The sequence below is a fragment of the Hemicordylus capensis genome, chromosome 2 (genome assembly GCF_027244095.1).
Source record: "Hemicordylus capensis ecotype Gifberg chromosome 2, rHemCap1.1.pri, whole genome shotgun sequence".
Classification (NCBI taxonomy): domain Eukaryota; kingdom Metazoa; phylum Chordata; class Lepidosauria; order Squamata; family Cordylidae; genus Hemicordylus; species Hemicordylus capensis.
Window position 1 is genome coordinate 396,065,737 of NC_069658.1, and position 22,479 is coordinate 396,088,215.

General features: G+C 44.1%; 1 protein-coding gene and 1 long non-coding RNA gene across 2 annotated transcripts in view; both read left to right on the plus strand.

Annotated features, from left to right (window-relative positions):
- Nucleotides 1-2,922: 2,922 nt before the first annotated feature.
- Nucleotides 2,923-6,207, plus strand: LOC128345055 (uncharacterized). Its single transcript, XR_008316238.1, has 3 exons — nucleotides 2,923-3,181; nucleotides 4,386-4,441; nucleotides 6,076-6,207. It is a non-coding gene; the product is annotated as an uncharacterized LOC128345055 (long non-coding RNA).
- A 5,914-nt stretch (nucleotides 6,208-12,121) lies between these two features.
- XYLT2 (xylosyltransferase 2) overlaps nucleotides 12,122-22,479 on the plus strand; it is a 41,521-nt gene continuing 31,163 nt past the window's right edge. The window contains exon 1 of the mRNA XM_053296368.1: nucleotides 12,122-12,305. Coding sequence (XP_053152343.1) covers nucleotides 12,165-12,305 — 141 coding nt within the window. The 5' untranslated portion in view covers nucleotides 12,122-12,164. The remainder of the gene's footprint in view (nucleotides 12,306-22,479) is intronic.

The following is a 22,479-nucleotide window of genomic DNA, read 5'->3' on the forward strand; positions in this document are numbered from 1 at the left end:
GCATCCTCCCAGGCTTGGTGGTACCTTTCCTCCTTTTTGGTATACATTTTAACTGGGCTTCTATTATTGTGGTTTTAAGTAAACTCCATGCATGCTGGAGCAAAATGGCTCTCCTGGTTTTCCCTTTCAGTTTTCTTTTCACCAAACTCCTCATTTTAGAAAAGTTCCCGCTTCTGAAATTCAAAGTGTCTGTGTTAGGCTTCCTTGGTTACTCCTCTGTTATTTATGATTCCACCGCCTTTTTTGTTTATTTTTAGCACTTTTCAATGTACTGAGAAACCTAACCCCATCATTCTCATAGATGCAAAGTTTCAATTATCGCAGTTCCGTCATTCGCAGTGGTACATACATAAAAATATACATATAGTATATACCAGGATATAATAAACGTTGTTTTTAAGATTAGGAAGACATTGAGGTCCTTCACATGACCTCAGCGTGTGGCTCAGGGCAGCTGGGGTGAAGGCAAGAACTTGGCTGCCTTCCCCGGCAGATTAGCAGTGGCCATCTTGGGCTCCGTCGCACCACATGCCCACACAAGCAGCACAGTGGCGGAGTCCAGAACTAGGATTGGGAGGAGGAAGTCCTTCCACATCCCAGTGTGGAGAGTCCACTCCTTCCCTGGCAAACTGCCCAGAATGATGACGGGGCGGTGGCGGGGGGGGGGCAGCTACCCAGCAGTAATCACACAGACAATCACCTGCCGAGGTTGGAAAAATTCACAGCTTGTTCTACCTCAGTAGAATGCCAGGTTTAAAAGTTGGTCTCCACAGATCTGGAACAGCCGGGAGTGTAGGGCTCCCTAACCCTAACCCTGGGTAACCCAGGCAGTTCGTGTTGTGAGAATGCCCTCATTTTCTCTTATGAGGAAAATATTTTTCCTAAAGCATTAAAGATTTCCATAATTAGTAATTAGATACTAGATGGGATAGACAGGAGCTAAGAAACAATATTTTTGAGAGGACAGGGTGAGACAATTTGATGGGCACTGGGCATTATTTGCCTGCCTTCCTGGCTTAGCTGTTGCCCATATTAGAAGCTACAAATCCCAGACAGGAGAAATTACATAACCACCTGAAGGCAGATCAGCAGTGACGGGATGGAAGTAGGTGTCCAGTTCAAGGGCCAACTGCAAGAAAGCCATCCATGAGAAAAGAAGTGGCAAAGCTGGTGGTTATAGCAAGAAGCTTTTCCAAATACAATAGAAGCATAGATTAAAAGTAACATAAACCAACCTCATCGCAATAGCAATGTCCCAAAACAAAATGGGTCACCATTCTTGAAAGCTAAACTTATACCAACAAATTTAAATATACAGTGTGGACACTTTACACAGCAATTGTGCTGTGCCACCTGTATGTGAGGAGTATGAGAGGAGAGATAGGCCGCTCCAGACATGCAATGGACACGAGGCAGAGAACAATGGCCATTGCAGTCCACACGCATGTTAAACACCAGATGTTCCCTAGCAGCATCTGGGAAGGCATACCTACTCTTAACATTTTTCAGGAATAGGTGGCAAAATATTGATGTACAGGCACCAAACACAACTGTTGCATGAAGTCTGAGCTCGCCTTAAATCAATAGGAGGGTTATAGCTGTGAAATGTACCCAAATTACTTAATCTGGTGGAACTAGTCTCTTTACATGTTGAGACGGTGTTGTTAAATAGTCTGGGGAAATGAAACCCAGCCACTCACTGAGCCACTTCAGGCCGGTCATCACTCCCTGATTATCACAGATTACGTATGCCATGATCAAAGGGTTAGATGTGCACAGGGGCTGACAAGGTGAAGCACACAGAAATAAGAAGAGTCAGAAACTAAATAAACTGGAGCTAGATTGAATCAATCTATGAGAGGATATATACAAACCTGAATGCATGGGAAGTCACATGATTCTTGGAGACAAACAGACCAACAAATTAATGCACTTTAACCTAATTATACTGGTTGTACAGGAGTGCCCCTATAACTAAGGCGAGGAGTTATTTCAGCATTCTTCTACCATTATAAGCCCCGAATATTCTATTAGTCGTAAAACCAAAACTTTTGTCAAATGTGCTTGACCTTATGCAGATATTGACTACATGGCAAGAGATACCACACCTTCCAATTTGGTGCAGATTAATTGAAAAAAATATTATTAATTTATTATAATTTATTAATAATAATGAGATACAGGAGTTTAAATATCAACTTCTAAAAAGAGCAGGTTCGTGTGTTTTCTGCTGGAGAGGCAGTTCCTTCCTGGCAGCACCAACAACTGTATTGACCACTAGGGGCATTAGGGGTAGAGTCAACACTCCCTCTCTGACCATGCTTGCCTTTCTCTACTCTACTTCCCTTTTGTTAGACTAATTGTCTCAGGCTTCATTCTCTTACCTGAGAGACCGACTTCCTTTTTCTCCCTTTTCACTTCCTGTATGTAGCTAGCAATGAGGCATGTAGGTCTCAGTCTATCTCCCTGATGGATTTCCTAAATAAACCAGGCAATACTAATTAGCAGTGCTCCCTTACCTGTGCTCTTCCACTGGAGCTGGGGCTGATAAAGAAATCTCCCCTCCTGAGCTCTCTAACATTTTCTATGCTTCATGCCTCCTATGCTTCATGCCTTGCCTGCCACCCATCAGATAACATATCTTGTGTAATTTTTCAAATGTCCCTTTAAATGTTTTTAAATTTCAGGAATATGCTAAAGCATAATCCTCTGTTGTTTGGTGGTGGGGTGTGATCCAGTATTTCTTGAGCTATTAGCTGAACTCCCCATAATATGTGTAAAATCAACTAAAGGCGCTTATTGTCGGTTTTGCCCACTGAGGGTTCTGAAGGCAGAGTTGGGAGGGGCCAGAACTGGCAGGCGACTTCCTGGTTCTAGCAGCACTCTGGCACTTCTAGGGTTAAACAAATGTCCGCTTCCCCCTCCCTTTCCCCTTTGGGCTTTTCTTTTCTGCCTCCTCTGAGGCAGCAGCAAGGTGGTAAGGGGCCTTGCCCAGGCATGCAGTGCCTGGGCTGTGGGTCTTCCCTTAATAGCTCTGGCCTCCTGAAATCCTGCCTTTGGTTCTTCTCTTCATAACCCAATCTTACAATATATGAAAGCAATTAGTTTGCTTTAATTTTTTTCTCCTATGCACTGGTCCTAGTTTTGTTTTGTTCACCACAGGAGGCTCTTTTACTTTCAGGTAAAAAACAAGGAGGGTTTTGTTCATTTTAATTCAGACAAGGGAGTTCAGGAAACAAAACTGTATCTTGGATCTATCTATCTGCAGCACTACAGTTTGGGTGTTTACAGATTGTTAAACGGTGAGAAGGAAGTAATCCCAGAGGCACTGTTCCTTTATGTAAGCTTGATTATAACAGAACCAAAACTGTGCAAACAAATCTGAACACCTAGAAATGTTTGTGCTTTAAGCCTCCTGGGAACTTTCTGCTTAAAGTCTTGCCCACACACACAAAGTAAAATATTGAATTAAAATACCTTGGGATCCCCCCGGAGTACTTAAACAAACCCACAGTATACACTATACATCCATATTGACTAATGACCATGCTGTTGTTGTTCAGTGAGACAAGGAGAACATATTATTTAACATCACTGTAACGTACTGCACTTCTCAGGGCAAGCTGGCATCTTTGCAGCATGATCAGCCCCAACTGAAGTAAATGAAGGGCTGAAAATGATATAAAGATGTCAGGAGTAGAGTGGCCCTGCCACAGAACCTGGCCCTGCTCTAGGATTTAGAAAAAGGGTGGGGGTGCAAAGAGGAAAAGGATGGTCTGGCTCCAGACATAGTTGCTCTCAGGCAGGGTCTCCATGTGAGAGACCCATGTCCAGGGGGTCTCCTGACCAACTAGTGGGTAAACCTGCTCTGAAAGATCCATGTCCTGCCATGGTTTTTTTTTTAAAGAGAATGGCTTCTTCGTAATGAATCCTGCCGCCCATTGAGATCATCAGGAAAGGTCCGTCTGCATTTGCCACCGGCTCGTCTGGTGGCTACTCAGGGACGGGTCTTCTCCGTTGCTGCCCCAAGGCTTTGGCATGCACTCCCTAGTGTAATAAGAGCCTCCCCATCTCTGACATCCTTTAAAAAGTCCTTAAAGACGCATTTCTTCACCCAGGCTTTTAACTGATATTGTTTTGATTGTTTTGAATGTTGTTTTTAGAATATTGTTTTAAAATTTTTAAATTGTGTTTTACATTTCTTGCTTTTAAATTTTTGTTTTGTTTTGCTTTTGTTTTTAATTAATGTTTTACTTTTTAATCTTGTTGTAAACCTCCCAGAGACATAAGTTTTGGGCGGTGTAAAAATATGATATAAATAGATAGATAGATAGATAGATAGATAGATAGATAGATCAATAAATAAATGTTCTGCCTTCCTCCAGACTTACCTTACCCATTGGCCTACAGTCAAGACCAGTGGACCAACTCCATCTTGGTGGTGAGTCATTTGGGGAAATTCTGTCATTGTTGTGCAGTAACTGTTTGTATGGAAGCAGGAGGACACCAGTATCTGCCTGTTGGTATGGGGCACCTGGGCACCTGCAGGTCAGGCTAGAGTTGTACTCTCAGAGGCAGAGAGTTCCATGCCCCTGCCAGTCTTGATAACCACATCCTGGAAGTATGGATAAACTACAGAAACACAGAGGAAGATGCACTTGTGGCAAATACTGAAATGCAAGATTAAAGTTGCTGGAGGGCTATTTAACACAAAGCTGGAGGCAAACAAGGTATTCACAACTAGTTGCAACTAGATAATGCAGGTTTTAACAAACGCCAGGTGCCAGAGAGCCTAGAAATTTAACTGTGGTGCCTAGACTAGAACATTCATAAGCAGAGTTATTCAATAAAATATGCACTTTTCCCAGGGAGTCATGTTTCTGTTCTAAGTATGTTACTTGTAAAGGAGATAAAGAGAATCACATTTGCCATTAGACTTCACAGTGTCTATCATAAAGTCTAGTAATTTTGTCAAGTGTTAATTGTCTGGCTCCCAATTTGAGGGACTGGCTCCTGGATCTAAAGAAAGATTGTCAAGAATTAGTCATTATTATATAAAACATGTAGACTGGAAACAGAGACTAGTTGAAAATGTCCAATATGCAGGGGTGCACCTAGGTAATTTTGGTGCCTGGACCTGAAGGGCTTCAGAGGGCCCCCCACCACGAATTAAAATTTTTGGGGGGTGTGGGGTGGGTGGCAGTAGGAGGCCCCCCTGGGCCTTGGAGGCCATGGACTGGGGCCCCAAGGACTGGGGGTAAGAGCGCCTCTGCCGATATGTGAGAAGTCCCATGTGTGCACATACAGAGTTCTTTGTCCCAGTGTTGCGCCAAGAGCAGCAATCCCTCTTTCAAACCACCTTCAGCTTTCGGGGGGGGGAACCCACTGTGTGTCTCTAGCCTCACTACCACCACTCTTGGTACACAGTAACTAATAATAGCCTCGCTGCCCATTGTTCATGTGCATCTGATGCCGGGGTAGGATGCTGGGTCAGCCCTTGACAAAGAGTTGGAATAATGGTCAACTGTCTGTCTCAGTAATTCTCAGTGAGTTTGAAAGAGGGGGGAAAGTGAAGGTGACCCACCAAGCATCCAAGTTTAGTTCAAAGAATCGTACAGAAAGGTTTGACTTGTCTCCTCATTGCTCAGCATGGCTGGGACACAGACTAACATCTCAAAAATGATGCAGCATTTATATTCTGCTTTTTAGAGTTTAAGGGATTTTGTATGCAGTGAGCAGGTTATCGTGACCACATGATGCCAAAGGAATGGGAAAGGGAAGATTTGCAAGGTATGTGCACTCCCTGATTTCCAGTCATAAGAACCCAGACATTTTCAGTGATATTGAGTTGACACCACACCAACTCAACATTTAATGGAGATCAGTAAGCTAGGATTTGATCTATGGTTGTCAATCTCTGTTAAATGTCAGGTTGGTAAAGAGCCAACCCAACATCTCCAAAAATTTCTGGGTTCTTACGACCAGAAACTGGGAGTGTGCACACCTTGCAATTATCTTTCAGCAATCTTACCTGTGAAGCTGCCTTATACTGGGTTTGCCCATTCATCCATCTAGCTCAGTGTTGCCTATTCTGACTCACTGACTGCGGGTCTCCAGGATTTCGAGCAGGGGCTTTTCTCAGCTTTACCTGGAAATGTCAGGAACTGAACCTGTGACCTTCTGCATGCAGGGTATGTGAACCTTCACTGAGCAGCAGACCTTTCCCCATAAAGCAGGTTAGTATTATTATCCCAGTGTGGGAGATAGAATGCTTGAGGCTTACGTAAGGGATAGCTAGTTAGTGAGTATGTGGCTGAGGAGCAGAGACTTGAGCCAGAGACTTCACTATGCTATACTAGCTCTCAGTACTAAGGTTTTGTTTATTTGGAGCTCATTACCTTATATGCTTTACTGTCTCTAACCATCACTGAATTTCTTCTCGCTTTGAGAATCTTGGTCATGGTATACAGTCTCAGCAAACATAACCAAAACAATAGCAAGCCAGGATAATGACCTGGATTACCATAAACACATTGCAACTAACAGAGCGTTTCAAACCTGTCAGTCAGATCTGAGCGTTCTTTTCCTTGGAGGACTAGTCAGAAGACTCCCAGTCATGCCCTTTGAAAACCTCAGTGAACTGTGACTGACACTGAATAATTTATGTAATTCATAATTCACAGTTCATTAATTCATAATGGGTAATTCATTAATTTTTGACTTCTCAATTCATAATGTGTCGTTGGTAAGTAGCTTCACAAGTTGCATATTTATGGAAGACTCCAGTCTCTGCTATTTTGTTTAACAATCATAATCCGAGATATATTGTCCAGTCCACCAAAAAATGCCCCAGTGATAGGTCTCCTACTATGTGATCCACGTTGTGCCAGACCTGTACTCTCCATAATAGCCTGTCCAAAAGTCCACATAGTATGGGTTCTCAAACTTGGGCCCCTAGATATTATTCAACTACAACTGTAGAATGTTGTTGTTAACTGCCCAGAGACTAAAGTTTGGGGCGGTGACAAATAAATAAATAAAACTCTTATCATCCTCAGACACAATGGCCTTTGGCTTTTGCGGCTGGAATTGATGAAATTTCTAGTCCAACAACATCTGGACACTCATGTCTAAGAACCTCTGGTCTACAGCATCATTCCCTCACTGGGGTGTGTGTGCATTAAACCTGTGTCTAGACTGTATCACTTCAGACTGCAAGTGGGGGACCTCGCATGACGAAAAGTTCCTCTGTACAAAAAAGCCCTCTGCACACAGAAAACTATCATTTCAAGGGGAACACTTTTAGCCAATATTTTCTCTGATATCTAGTTTACTAGGTGCAGGTTGCATGTGAAGCATTCAGTCTTGTGAGCCCCCTATCTGCAATCTGAAGTGGTACAGTCCAGATACAAGTTACCAGTCCAGATACAAGTTACCAGATACAACTAGAGGCCTGTCTCCAACCTTCCGTGGCTGGGCAAGGTAATTGAGAGGGTGGTGGCCTCCCAACTCCAGGCAGTCTTGGAGGAAACTGATTATCTAGACCCATTTCAGACCGGCTTTCTGGTGGGCTATGGAGTGGAGACTGCCTTGGTTGGCCTGATGGATGATCTCCAATTGGGAATGGACAGAGGAAGTGTGACTCTGTTGGTCCTTTTGGACCTCTTGGCAGCTTTCGATACTATCGACCATAGTATCCTTCTGGAGCGTCTGAGGGGGTTGGGGGTGGGAGGCACTGCTTTGCAGTGGTTCCACTCTTACCTCTTAGACAGATTCCAGATGGTGCCCCTCGGCGACTGTTGTTCTGCAAAAACTGAACTTCTGTATGGTGTCCCTCAGGGCTCCATATTGTCTCCAATGTTGTTTAACATCTACATGAAACTGCTGGGAGAGATCATCAGGAGATTTGGTGCAGGGTGTTATCCGTATGCTGATGACACCCAAATCTATTTCTCCATGTCAACATCATCAGGAGAAGGCATAACCTCCCTAAATGCCTGCCTGGAGGCAATGATGGGCTGGATGAGAGGTAACAAGCTGAGACTGAATCCAGATAAGATGGAGGTACTTAATGTGGGGGTCAGAACCCGGGAGATTATTTTGATCTGCCTGTTCTGGATGGGGTCACACTTCTCCAGAAGGAACAGGTACGGAGTCTGGGGGTGCTTCTGGACACAAAACTCTCCCTGGTGTCCATGGTTGAGGCAGTGGCCAGAGGTACTTTTTATCAGCTTCGGCTGATATGCCAGCTGCCTCTATTTCTTAGATAAATGACCTCAGAACAGTAGTATATCTGCTGGTCACCTCCAGACTTGACTATTGCAATGCGCTCTATGTGGGGCTGCCTTTGTACATAGTCTGGAAACTGCAGTTAGTCCAGAATGTGGTAGCCAGGTTGGTCTCTGAGTCGTCTCGGAGAGACCATATCACTCCTATCTTAACAGATCTACACTGACTGCTAATACATTTCTGGGCAAAGTACAAGGTTTTGGTTACAACCTATACAGCTCTAAACAGCTGGGGCCCTGGGTATTTAAGAGAATGTCTTCTTTGCTATGAACCACACCGCCCATTGAGATCATCTGGAGAGGTTTGTCTGTAGTTGCCACCGGCTCATCTGGTGGCTACTCCGGGATAGGTCTTCTTCATTGCTGCACCGAGGCTTTGGAACACACTTCCTGCTGAAATAAGCGCCTCCCCATCTCTTACTTTTAAAAACCGCAGTCAAGACGCATTTGTTCACCCAGGTTTTTAATTAGATACTGTTTTAATTGTGTTTTAATAGTTTTAACTTTTTAATTTTTAATTGTTGAAATTTTTAAATCTTTTATTAGTTGCTTTATTGTCTTGTAAAACGCCCAGAGAACTTGTGTTTTGGGTGGTATAGAAATACTTTAAATAAATAAATAAGTTTTCTATTTCACTGAGAAGTTGAACTAGGCCTACATCAGTTAACCAAACACGCATCAGGAATCCTTTCTACAACTGAGGCATGCGCTAACTTCTCAGCAGCTAATATAGATTCACTTTTCCACAGGGACATATGTCAGGCAAACCAGTGTCTCAGCAGTACTGCCACAGTGGCTTGGAAATCAATAAGTAATCCAGCTTGGTCTGTTTCAGATGTAGGGAACAGACTCATAATCAGGAGTGATGAAGCAAGAGAGGTTCAGAGAGGCATCCAGCTATAACTGTCCTTTCCCAAGACAAGAATGGAGGAATTGTGCCTCAGCACAAATTAATCCAGTAAGCACAAAGGTAAATAAAATAACATTATCCACTAAAGAGGAGGCACCTGGAACGTTGTAAAACAAGAGAGCTGTAGAGATTCTGTATCCTGTAAGAAGTTAGTTATTATGAGTTAGGAATGTGTACGCCTCTCTTTTCCTAGTTGGTCTAACTTTATCTGATCTAGTTACTATTGAAGCTTTGGCACTAGCCTCTATATCTTAATACAATTTGGCTCTAACAGAAGTGCTTCTTTAAGAGTTGTTTCCATTTGAAGGCCTAGAGTGATAGGCTCCCCTCCCATAGACATGCCCACATTTTTCTGGATTTTATTTCTAAACTTTTACAATAGACTCTCATAGCAGCTGTTTATAAGTGACTTTGGCAGTATGGTTGCCACTTTCTGGGTGGCTGCTTCTCATATCATTCAGACAATGGGAATACCATGTGAAAGGGAGGATTAGCATGGTTACTTCCCACACCATTGCACCACCCAGAGGCGTAACTATAGGGGGGGCAGGGGGGGCACGTGCCCCGGGCGCCATCTTTTCTGGTCACGTGGGGGGCGCCGCCATGACAATTTTTTTAAAATTTTTTTAAAAAAATTTTGTTAATACAAATGTTTCCTGCTCAGTGCAGCAGCGCTGCAGCAGTCAAGGGAGTGCGTCGGCGCCCCCTCCCCCACGAGCGGTCCCTTCCGCGCCCCCCGTGCCCCCCCCATTGCTTTGCTGGAGCCTGGCGGCCAGTCAGTCGCCTGGCTTGGCGGCGGCGGCGGCGGGCGCTTGTGAGGAAAAACCTAAGTATAATGTGGTATGTTGGGGGGTGGGGGGTGGGGCGCCATTTCAGTGCTTGCCCCAGGTGCCGTTTTCCCTAGTTACGCCTCTGGCACCACCCTTGGAGGAATATGGAAGGTGCCATCCAGAAATGAAAACAACTAAGAATTGGTTTATATATGATCTTACTGGCATGGTATCGCTTCTGGACAACTGCTTCCTATATGCCTCTGAAGTTGGCATCATTGGTAGTTGCCAAATGATGTCTTGCATGATGTCCTTGCATAATGTCCTCTGTTATGTGCATTATCTGAGCTATCCTCCTTAGCCCAACAGTTTTCACAGGAGCATTCTCACTTTTAATATCCCTTATTCAGCCCTGAGCATACCCAAAGACTACCCACATGATGTTGCTGTAGATCAGCTGACCTAGATCACGTGAAGCTCCTGTGTAGGTCAGCTACCCACATGTTGCATCACACATTTCTCTATCAGTTTATTAATTTGAGCATCCAGAAAACTGCAAAATGGAAAAAGAAAATAGAGTAGCTTCTTATTTCTCAAGACTGACAATAAAGAGAAGGGGTAAGTGAAATGACCTGGCTTTCTATTTCATAGAAATTATATCTACTATGGAAAACCCCTGAAAACACATTTACTCAGAAGTAAGTCCCACACTGAGTTAAATGGACCTTACTATCTTGCAAGCGTGCTTAGGAGCACAGCCTGAATGACTAACAAACCTAACATTTTGTAGATGCAACCAAAAGAATATTTGTGCAATTGTGAATCAACCATGGGAAAGCAGAAAGGAAGCCCTAGATAGAATAGAATTAGGATATATATTCCTAGTTCTATATAACTTATAGACGTTTACACAAATTTTATGTTGTAGGTCTTTCAAATGAGAAACTGTCTCCAAAAGGCAGAAGAGAGGTCCAGATGAGAGTGGAATAAAAATGTTACTGTTGCATAATCCAGCACAGAGGTAGATGTGCTTAAACCTGTTGATGATTTCAACAGCCTTTATACACTTATTACCTAACTGTCAGATTGTGGCTCAAAACCCCACTAACTACCTGTCCAAAGAAATAATATTTTCATATGTTTGTTTGTTTTAATTTTCAGGGCCATATGTATAATATGGGGATGGCTGCACCTATGTATGTTTCACTCCAATACATAGGCCACTTTCTATCCAAAAATGTATGTCATTGAATGACTTGGATCCTATTACCTTTGGCTGGGTTTGTCATATTTGTATCCCATCCTTCCAATCCAAGGACCTGAGTGAACTGTATATGGGATGATTCCACACACACCCATTACAACAGACAGGCCTGTAAGGTAAGTTACCCCAAGAGAGTGCTATTTGCCCAAGGTCATCCAGTGAACCCAATGGCCCATCCAAACCCTTCCCAATCCATATGATTTCTCTTTGTGACCAAAACACTGAATGAACCTGATACTTCATTATCACTCACCCACCCCAACGCAAGGGACAGCGGACGCCTATTTTCTGGCAACTGCCCTTTTTTGTCCCTGTTTCCCCCTGCTTCCTTTTGGACCCCGACCCAGGCCAGTAAACACTTCCTCTAGTGTTGCTGACTGCGTTTGAGTTGTGGTGGTTCTGCAACTAGATTCGTCGCGATATTAAATATTTTCCTGTTTTATAGAGATAGTTGTTGTTGTTTTGTAATGAAACTGTTAGGGCCAGTTTATTTCTGCCGCCTGAGGAGGAGCAGAGCCTTCACCAAAGTGTAAACGAAGGGACGAGATGCTCAGGCGGGGGGGCGGGGGGTCCTTGGTATGGGGAGCCAAAGACCCTACTTTCCATTCATTTGCGAAACGGTGGAAGATGCAGGCTACTACGGAGCAATTTTCCTTGAGGGTTTTGCAAAGCCCCCCAGAGGCAGGCTTCATCAAGGCAAGCCAGGCGTCAGAGTCTGACCCCCTGCTTAGCGGGTTCGCTTACAGGCCAGGGGCTTAGGAAGCCGCTGTCCCGCCCCTTCCCCAGTTTTGTTTTTTCCCCTCCTGCGTGCGGGTGCTCTGGGCCTATCGCGCCGTGCGTGCTCGCGCCCGTGGTCTGCAGGGTTCTCAACTCCGCCGCCCTCTTTCTTCCCCTCCCCGCTGCCTCCCTCCCTCCCTCCCCGGCCGCTTGGAATGAAGATGGTGGCGAGTGTCCGGGTGCAAAAGCTGGTTCGCCGGTACAAACTGGCGATCGCCACGGCGCTGGCCATCCTGCTCATCCAGGGCCTGGTGGTGTGGAGCTTCAGCAGCCTCGAAGAGGACGACCAGGGAGAGGTGAGGGAAGGGCAGAAGCGGGAGCCTGCGGCGAGCACGCAGGAGGGCAAGGAGGAGAGGGGGCATCGCCTGGGGGAGAGAAGCAGGCGTCGTGAGAAATGGGCGCCTTGTGGTCGGCCGGGGGGCGGCTGCAAGGGCCACTCCGGCGGGGCTGCTGCTCCGGGGCTGGGTTACTGGTGGAGGCGGCGGGGCTGCTGCTGCTGCTGCTGCATCGGGTCAGTCTAGGGCGGGTGCGCGGGTGTGACTTAAGGGTGATGGTGCTGCTCTTCGAAGGGGAAGGGTGCCCGCCTCTTACGGGAGGCAAGGGTGTGTGTGTGTCTGATGGTGCATAGGGGTCCGTCCGTCGTCATAGTGCATGCATGAGGAGCGGAAGAAGGTGTACCCAGGGCCGGGGTGGGTGGGTGCCTTGCCGCGGTACGTGGGTGAGGGTGCTTGGGGGAATTGCGAGAGCCCGATACAGGTTGCTGGCGTAGCCGCGTCCGGAGGACTGGGTAGTAACGCTCAGTTCGTGATAGTTTTAGGGGAGTGGGTAACTCAGGAGCGCGTGCCAATGGTGGCATAGCAGGGCCTTGGCACTGGCAAGTGTGTGGCGTGTGTTTGTGTGCGAGGATTTATTTGGGAAGGGGTGCCTGGTATGTTGCGCGTTACGGATTGAAGGATTTCCATATTTATCCTGAGTACATGCCACTAAGTTCAGTGGCGCTTACTCCCGTCGGATTGTAGCCTGAGTGCATTAGACTCTGGGAGCAATGTTAGGAAGTTACTGTGGCAGGAGCCTGAAGCAGACCACTGGAGATGAACAGGCATGGAGACCTGTGTGTGTGCAAGAGGGAAGGTGCTTGATAGGGTATATGGAGGCAGAGACCTAGCTGGCTGTCTATACAAAGGCGTTGTTGTGATGTCTTGGGCTTCCTGGTGGGGGAAGATGCGATTATACTTATTGTAGCAACTTGGACTTGGGGATATGTGGTACCTACTTAGCTGTTCACACAGTTCACTGGGGCCTTCTTATGACAGGAACCAGGGGCGTAACAAGGCTGGAGTGGGCCCAGAGACAAAATTTTAAAATGGGCCCCTCGCTGATACACACTTCACAACATATAGTCATGTGACTTTCCTCATGTTACTTGCCTCTCTGGGGGGCCCCTCGAGGCGTGGGGGCCCCCAGGTAGCCGCCTCCCCTTGCCTAATAGTAGTTATGCCCCTGACAGGAACATAATAAGCCCGGCATGAGTTCATAGATCTTTTGTATGAGAAGCCTGTGCTGCACCTTTAAGCTATGGCCCTTCTATGAAACTCTTCTGTGTTTGGGCTGGGAGATATAACTGGTATGTGGGATGGTGTCGAGCCAAGATATGTGGGATGTTAAACTGTGAACTGGGTGGACAGTTGAGTGCACTGGGAATGCAGATGCCTGGGGAAGATGGCAGCCTGCTGTGACTTAGTGCTGGCTTATATTTGAAGGTGGCCTTTCTTTGCTCCATAGGGCAGAGTGTGTAGATACTCACTCTGTGTGTAGAGACTCATGATGTGAGTGATGATATTTCTCCCCCCCATGGCATGATAAAAGCTATTTAAATATATTTAACATCTACAGGGGTGTGATGAAGATCACCCAGTATGTAGGGTGAAGCTCTGCATGCAAACAGTTCAGCACACAGCACATTGCATGGAGCAATACAGAGCAGTCTCTATAGCCCCATTCAGAGTTTTTTTAAAAAACTGGTGCTCATGTTTACAACACTGAAAGTAGGTAGGAAGTACCGCCCTGGTGCTGTCATTTTTGCACACCCACACCAGCTGCTCACAGTTACAGCAGTCATCTGCAGAGGAACCCACTGGAACTGTGAGGGAAGACACTTCCATGATTGTCCTGAACAGGTTGCCAATCATGGAAGCACCTTCCCTTGTGGTTATAGCGGATCCCTCTGTAGATCACTGCTGCTGTAATCATGAGTGACTGGAGCATGCGAGTGGTGAATGACAGCACTGAGGTAGGATTACCCACTTTTGGTGTTGTAACCATGAGTGCCGCCAAAAATAAATAAATCTGAATGGGACTTCTGTGGCAGCTGTATTGCGCTGGACCTTAGAGTGTGGATAGATAACATAGTTGGCACAAAGGGCTACCCTGGAAATGTGTAATAAGCTGGAGAAAGAAAGATATGTCCTCTTTCTATGTACAACTATGGTTGAATGATGTTGTCAGGCCATAGCTTTTGGATGTGTTGCAATCATTCTGTGCTGCCATCATTTGTGCAATTGTAGGGCCAGTTCAAATGACCTTTCCTTCCATGCTTTCAGTCCTGAGTTGGTTTGCATTTTTTCTCTTAGACAGCACAGGTTAGATGTATACGTGTCCTTGGACTTCTCAGCATGGATTTACCTCTGATCTGGACACGTTGAACCCTTCACAGGGTGGGCCTGCATATCCGGTTCATGTTCACAGATGAAGTAAACTGGAATTGGCCTTCAGGCATGTGCCAAAAAGAACAATTTTGAATGTCTTGGAAAGGATCGCTTTTACATATGAAGAAACTGAAGTATGGCCCTGCCAAATTATTCTTCATCTGCCTTAACATTGAGCAAGTAACACAAATCATGTGTGTCAAAATTGGAATAATTCTGACCAGACCAGATTTTTACTTGAATATTTCAGATGAAAATGTTTCATCTAAAACAACGCTTCTTCATTTAAAGTTGTTCAAAAGCACTTGAAATAGTTGAATTATTCTGGTTGAGTTATTCAACCTTTGTGTTACCCATAACTTACTCTGAACCATCTGGAATTTGCATGGCATTGCTGATAGCCTTTGAGGAGGTTTTTCAAAAACAACATTTGGATTCTCAACTGCTAAAGTCTACTGACGCAAAGCATCTGATTAATATCCTGACTAGATTTACTAAAAAGATTTATCTATTAAAAATAGGAAAAAGCTTACAGACAAATTGTCTGTCTAGTCTAGATGGATTTGATCTCTCTTGTGTCAATCACAGAGATGGTTAACATGCATCCAAAATCAGACATGTCGGAAGTTAATTGTGGAGAGATCTATTTTTCACTCCTTGATTTGGGTAACTGGATGTTATGGGCAACTTAAGAATATGATCCCTAAAAATGGAAGGGGAAACCAGGTTTTGAAGATCTCCACCCTTATCCAGAAATAGAATGTGGTTGGCTGGTCTCCTGCTGTTTGCCTTTTGCGTCTCTGAACCAGAAAAATGTAATTGATATTTTTGCTCCAAAGAGAAAATGTTCATCCAGAGTGCTTTGTGAGAACATGAACCTATTAGAAAGTTCAGAGAAGCTGAATGCAACCACTTTTTATTTACAGACACCCATTGCTTCCTGGCTAATTACAGCTGGACAAGTCATTGTGGCAAGACAAAAATGAGCAGTGTGGCTCTTCTACATGAACCTCTATTGCCATCATTTCAACCTGTCTTTGCAGATGGAATAGGTTGCCATGAAAATCGCTGTCTGCTCAGGTGTTAGATAAAATGAACGTATCCTATGAAGGCATGAAATGGTTCTCTTGGGGAGCTCTCTGGATGAGTTGTACTTCACACTCTAGGCTTCAGGTGTTGGTTTTGGATTGATGTAGATGTTTGAAAAGAATTGCATGATGCCACCCTCCTGGGGCTATGCAGCTTCAGTAGGGCAAGCTGTAACCTTTCTTCATGATGTATAAGCTTTCCATGGGCAAAATAGCCTTGATACAGGGGAGCATTCAATCACATTATTTTCCTACTGGCCTGCCTTGGCTGCAGTCTGAAATGCAGGATTATTCTGTGCCACATGAATAATCTGAGTGTGTGCATCAGCTCTTACTTAAGATCTGGAAATAATTTTTTTACTTTAATGATATCCAAGGAATGCGGGCTAGATTTGTTTTTGGTATGTATTTAATGGTTCACTTATTTAGATTATCCTGCAAAACCTTTTAATTAGAATTAATTTTAATAATTTGTTTTATATTTTTATTGTGTTTAATGTATTTCAATCTGTGATTTTTAATATTAAAGTTTGTACACTGCCTAGAGATGTATATATCAGGCAGTATAAAACTATGTTAAATAAAATAAAGGGATGTGCATGCGATTCGGACACCAAATCATGTTTCGAGCACTTCCCTATCTGGCATACTAGAATCTGGGTGATGTAGACTGATCTATAGAGAGGTTTATATGTGGAGTGGACACGGGCTTGCTAATATGTAGACAATCATACCTCTGTTGAAATAAATGACCTTTAGGTTTCTCCCACTCATGCTGATAAAGCTGCAGAAACATAACTTCACATGTCAGAGGGCCAAGTAACACTCTTGAGGTTTGTATTCAGTCCCTGGTACAAAAAGAGAACAGTCTGGATCATATTTCAGAAACATCAGAAATGTTTGCAGTAGTGTGGTAAGATGGGATCTGGGTTTAGAGTTTAAACTTCCATACTGTTGCTTCACCATGCAGATAACTGAAGCAGACTAGAAAAAAAGGTTGGTGTGGCAATCAACCACAGATCTATCTTTTGTCTTCTGTGATGCTGATTTAGATTGGAGTTTGCCCTCAGTCATTGAATTCCTTGTCGGGTGTTTTAAGAGGATTTCCCCAAATTATGCATAGTCAGTATTTATTTGCTGCTGGTAGAGAAGCCTCCTAATGGTGCAGCGGGGAAATGACTTGCTTAGCAAGCATGAGGCTGCCAGTTTGAATCCCCTCTGGTATGTTTCCCAGACTATGGGAAACACCTATAGCGGGCAGCAGCAATATAGGAAGATGCTGAAAGGCATTGTCTCATACTGAGCGGGAGATGGCAATGGTAAACCGCTCCTGTATTCTACCAAAGAAAAACCACAGGGCTTTGTGGTCACCAGGAGCCGGCACCGACTTGATGGCACACTTTACCTTTACTGCTCAGTATCCATAAAATCAGCTGTACTGTTGCATTTCAAGAGCAGACCTACAACACAGTGTATGCAAGTTTACTTGGAAGGAAGTCCCACTGTATTCAGTGGGGCTTACTCTTTGGTAAGCTTTGATACAACTGCAGCCTTGGTCACTTGCCTACAACCGGGGGACTAAACCTCAGTTTGCAGGTCTCTTATTGCAGAGCAGTGTCACTGACTTTAATGTGAATACTCTGAAACTGCAAGCCCTAGTGTTTTCTTCAGCTGTTGCAGCCTGTGACCATATGTGGCTTCCCAGAAGAGATGGTTAGATTTACCCACAGGGCTGCTGAGCTGCTGCTTAAAGCAGCTGTTTTTGGCTCTTTTGTTTTTCAGAAAGCTTCCCCTCAGTTTCTACTTCCCTGTGCTTTTCTTCCTAACTTCTCGAAGTTCTGTTCTTGAGAGAAAGTGTCTCACAAGATAATAGGTTGCTGCTAAGTACAGAGTGGGAAGTGGAGGATGGAGATCTTCCAGCTAGAGAATCAATACAAAATCTGAGTAAGATCACTGGTCTTATTGTAGGCCATGCTGTTCACTAAAGAAATGTACATTTGACAAGGGGCAGCTGGGTGAGAAATGTAGACTAGCCCTTTTAAAACAGTCCTTTCAAGTGTTCATTTAAGAACCAAGGGGCCAGACTCTGACGTGATGTGCTGAAAAGAGGAGAAGGCAGATATGTCAGTGGCAGGGGTTGCTTTGCTTCTTTTCTTTTCAACCTAGCAATTCACAGCCACCGTCCAGAACAGGAGACATGTAGCAGGTGCCGATAGGGAACACAGGGATCAGTCTGCAGTCCTAAGCAAACTTACTTGGAAATAAGTCCCATTGAAATCCATTGTGACATGTCCAAGTAAACATGGTGAAATTGGGCTGTGTGCTCAGTCATTTCCAGATCCTGTTGTTTGTCTCATTTGTTCAGTATTCAACCTGAGCAAGATAAGGAGCACCTCCATGAATCCGGGTACAGATCTCCCCCTCCCCATGTGTTTGAGGTATTCCCTCCACCAAATTGAATAATCCATATCTTCAGCCCCGAAGGGCAGTATAGATATTGAATAATAATAATAATAATAATTATAATTATAATTATAATTATAATTATAATTATTATTATTTATTCAATATCTATACTGCCCTTCGGGGAGTTGTTGTTATTATTATTATTATTATTATTATTATTATTATTTTGTCCCCTCCCACCCAATGGTGTTGCTTCTCAAGTTTTCCCTCTTTTTTCAGCCCTGCTGTGAACGCTTAATGCTAATCTTATTTACCTTCTGAAAGGAAATGTCGGAGCTTCACATTAGTATTACATCTTCATACATACTTAGATACAAAAAAGAAAACATTTCAAAACCAAAAGAAAAGGGGAGAAACACAGTTCGATTAAGTTAAACCATTCTCAAATTATTATTTGGAAGTATTCGAAATGATAATAAGGTGTCCTAATTGGTTATTCTAAAAAGGTGACTTAATGCTAACTCTTTTCCATGTACCCCAATTTGCACTCTGGTATTCTGGATTGTTTAATATAACTATCCACCCCTTTGAGATCTATACTCTTCCTTACAAGTACATAAAAGTCAGAGAATGAGACAGTCCAGTATTTTTTATCATAGTAGAATAAATGCAACTGTGAAGAGCATCAATGCTTCGGAAGGGAACGTTACTTTAACTACAGACATCAGAGTTATTTCTCTGTAATCTTGAGGAAATCACGGTTTCGTAGCAGGAAGAAGGAGCATCAAAAAGTTTTGCTTTCATTTTTAGTTTTTTCATTCATACCATGTTTCCCCGAAAATAAGACAGTGTCTTATATTAATTTTAGCCCCCAAAAATGCACTAGGGCAATTAGCGGTACATCAGAAATTACTGCTAGGTCTTACTTTTGGGGTAGGTCTTACTTTCGGGGAAACAGGGTACTGGGCAGTTCCTCATAAAACATGCCCTAGCACAAGGGTATGCAGACATCTGATTGGAAAGAACAAACAGCAGTGATCAGGCAATCAGAAGGAAGTACTTCTAAACACAGACCACTGCTAGTCTGTGGAACTCAGGGCCACTGAACATATTTCAAAGTTCCTACATCAGTAGCACTTCGATGAAACAATTTATATGTGGGCTTCAAATTATCGTGTGATGATCACATGAGGGTTTGGCTTTGTTTTTTTGGCCTTCTTGTATGCACAAGCAATATATGTGCATAGGGAAGGAAGCTGCAGCCTTACAGGGCTTTCCAGTATATGTGGAGAACTCGCTCATGTGATTGTCATAAGTATCAATCTACATGTGGGTTACATATTATTTTTTACACTAAATGTAGGAATTTTGTACCATGTAAGTTGGCACCAGTTGTGAGAAGGTGGGACCAAAAATATGGGTGGTAGGAGGTTAAAAATTGATCTACTTGAAATTTCTTTCTTTCTTTCTAATGGGCAAAGTGTCCATTAGCCACAAAATAAGAAAGGCCAGAAATATGCCTTGCCATACTTATGTTGTGTAGCATGGAATCTCACTCTTTGTGTAGAATCTGGTATCATCCTAAGGATACCAGATAGTTTCTTCTGATTGTGGGGAAATCTTTGAAAACAAGAGAGCTGTAGATATCCACAGGGGGGAGACTGGAAGGATTGCTCCCCCCGCCCCTCCCTGCCCCCCTCCCCCATTCTGTATTTACTAGGAAAAAAAGATGTATGAAAACACTAGTTTAACCACACTGATCAGCAGGAAGCCTAGGGAGATCCCCAAGCCCATTTCTAGGGAGAGAATAGTAGCAGGCTCCAACTGCCGGGCCTGGGCTCTCTGTCCAGTCCAAGAAGAGGGCCTAGGTGAGAAGCTGGGCATTCAGATGAAGGCTGTTTGTTCTCCTGTAACTGGTTGCTTCTGATTGGCTCCTGCCAATCTTAGAATTGTTGGTTGCCCCATACATACAAAGATAAGATACATATGGTGGTTCATCAGTTTGTAACAACAAAAACATTTGCAAGAAGGGTTTGCATGATCTATTACAATTCAGCTTCAGTTTTTCCCTCATGGTAATAGATTTGTTTGCAATGGGTCAGTCCAGCTTTCCCTGCTCCTGGCAAAGTGTATCAATTCCCCCCCCCCCCTTCGTGTTAATGAGCCCTGCTAATGGCCCTTCTTTCATACTGCTCTGTCTTTAGACTTTCTTTCTTCCCCAGGCAGAGACCAGAGAGGAAGATTAGCATCGAGGCCATCCCTTCATTTTATCTTCACTTAGGTCAGCATTCGATATGGGAATGGGATAAGGAAAAGGGTGATGGTGGTGATTCAGAAAGTACAGAGGATCTCTCTGATCCTCTAAATATGGTCATGATAGAGTTGTACTCTGTTCATGCTCAGAGGCTATATTTCTGACACTGAACCATGACATTCAAACCAGGTTCTGGTTCTAAGCCCTCGTGAACCCTGGCTCAGATTAATCCCTTTCTTGGATTAGCAAATACTAAAATTTGATAACACTTCTTTTTTTGTAAAGTGGGGTTTTCAGAGCATCCTTTCCTAGTAGAAAGTCATATTGTAATTAATGGGACTTATTTTGAGTAGACAGGCATAGGGTCATGCTCCTAATTAGCTTATCTGGCCCAGCATGCCTCTACCTTAAGGCTTTTCATATAAGTAAGTATTGTATTATATTACCATTGTATTATGTGAAGTTGTGTATTCATAGCTTATATAAACAGCTTTGGAGAGATGCCTTGACAAAAAGATGTTTCTGTATGGAAACATTTTAAGTAAGGCACAGTTCTTAACTGATCTGCAAGAACTTTCTCTACTGCCATCTTAAGGCTGAAAGAGACTGAAGACTGGTTTAAATGATATGCCCTCTCTCAGAAACATCTCTTTTCTCCTTTTTAGATGCATCTGTCTGAGGAAAGAATTCTGTGTCAGTCAAAAGTTCACATACTACGCTATGGACCTCACAGGGAGCTGGGATACTAGCTGCACTGCAGGCTTGCATAGGAACATAGGAAGCTGCCATATACGGAGTCGGACCATTGGTCCAATACTCAATAGTAGTTGAGTATTGTCTGCACAGACTGGCAGCGGCTTCTCCAAGGTTACAAGCAGGAGTCTATCTCAGCCCTGTCTTGGAGATGCCGGGGAGGGAACTTGGAACCTTCTGCAGCCAAGCATGGAGGTGCTCTTCCCAGAGCAGCCCCACCCCCTTCGGGGAATATCTTGCAGTGCTCATATGTAGTTTCCCATTCAAATGTAAACCAGGAGTGGATCCTGCTTAGCAATGGGGACAATTCATGCTTGCTACCACAAGGCCAGCTTTCCAGTGCGGGGAACCAAGAACAATTTTTGCTTCTCTCCCCTCCTGCAAAATCAGGGTCCCCTTAGGAACCCTGTATAACCCACAGGGATATATTCCCTCTCAGTGGACAAGGCTTTTGTGGGGTGGGGAGAAAAGTGAAAATCACTTCCCAGTTCCCTTTTCATGTGCTGTGTCCAGTGTCCTGGCTCCCTGCGAGGGTGGAGCTCTGGCTCCGCTCTCATAAGGCTGTGGAGAATGTGGGCCACCATTTTTACTATTTTGTACAGGTTGAGTATCCTTTATCCAGACTGCTTGGGACCAGAAGTGTTCTGGATTTCAGATTTTTCTCAGTTTTGGAATATTTGCATAATAATATATCTTGGACATGGGATCCAAGTCTAAACACGAAAGGTTACTGTATTTTATTTTATTTTAGGTCTAACAGATCAGGCACCAAACTGAGCAGGGAGTGGAGGAGGGGGCTTTCCCTTTTCCCTCAGGGTATTTCCAGCCTTGAGATTTTTCTAAACTGGAGATGCCAAGTATTAAAACTGGAACCTTCCACCTGCAAAGCCTGTGGCCTGTCCACCTTAGCTCAGCAGGCTAGTTCCCAGCCTCAGACATGAGGCTCCCAGCCCTGGAATCCCCGACATAGTGAAGGTGAGGAAACAGGAAAACATATAAAGTGTCACTATCCTGAACTTTGACCATCCCAGATCTTCACAGACCCTTCTGACTGCTGAGGAATTCACAAAGACACCACTTACTGGACAGGCACCCATAGATATAATGGCGGGAGAGGCAGGAAGGCCCAGAATGGCTGGTGAATTTTAGGCATTGGGGTACTTGTGTAATCTATGTGTTTTATATTGTTTACACGCCTAGGGGGCACTGCTTTAGTGCCATGGTACATTTGTACTGTGCCTGCCCAGTCTTTTGGTCACACCAG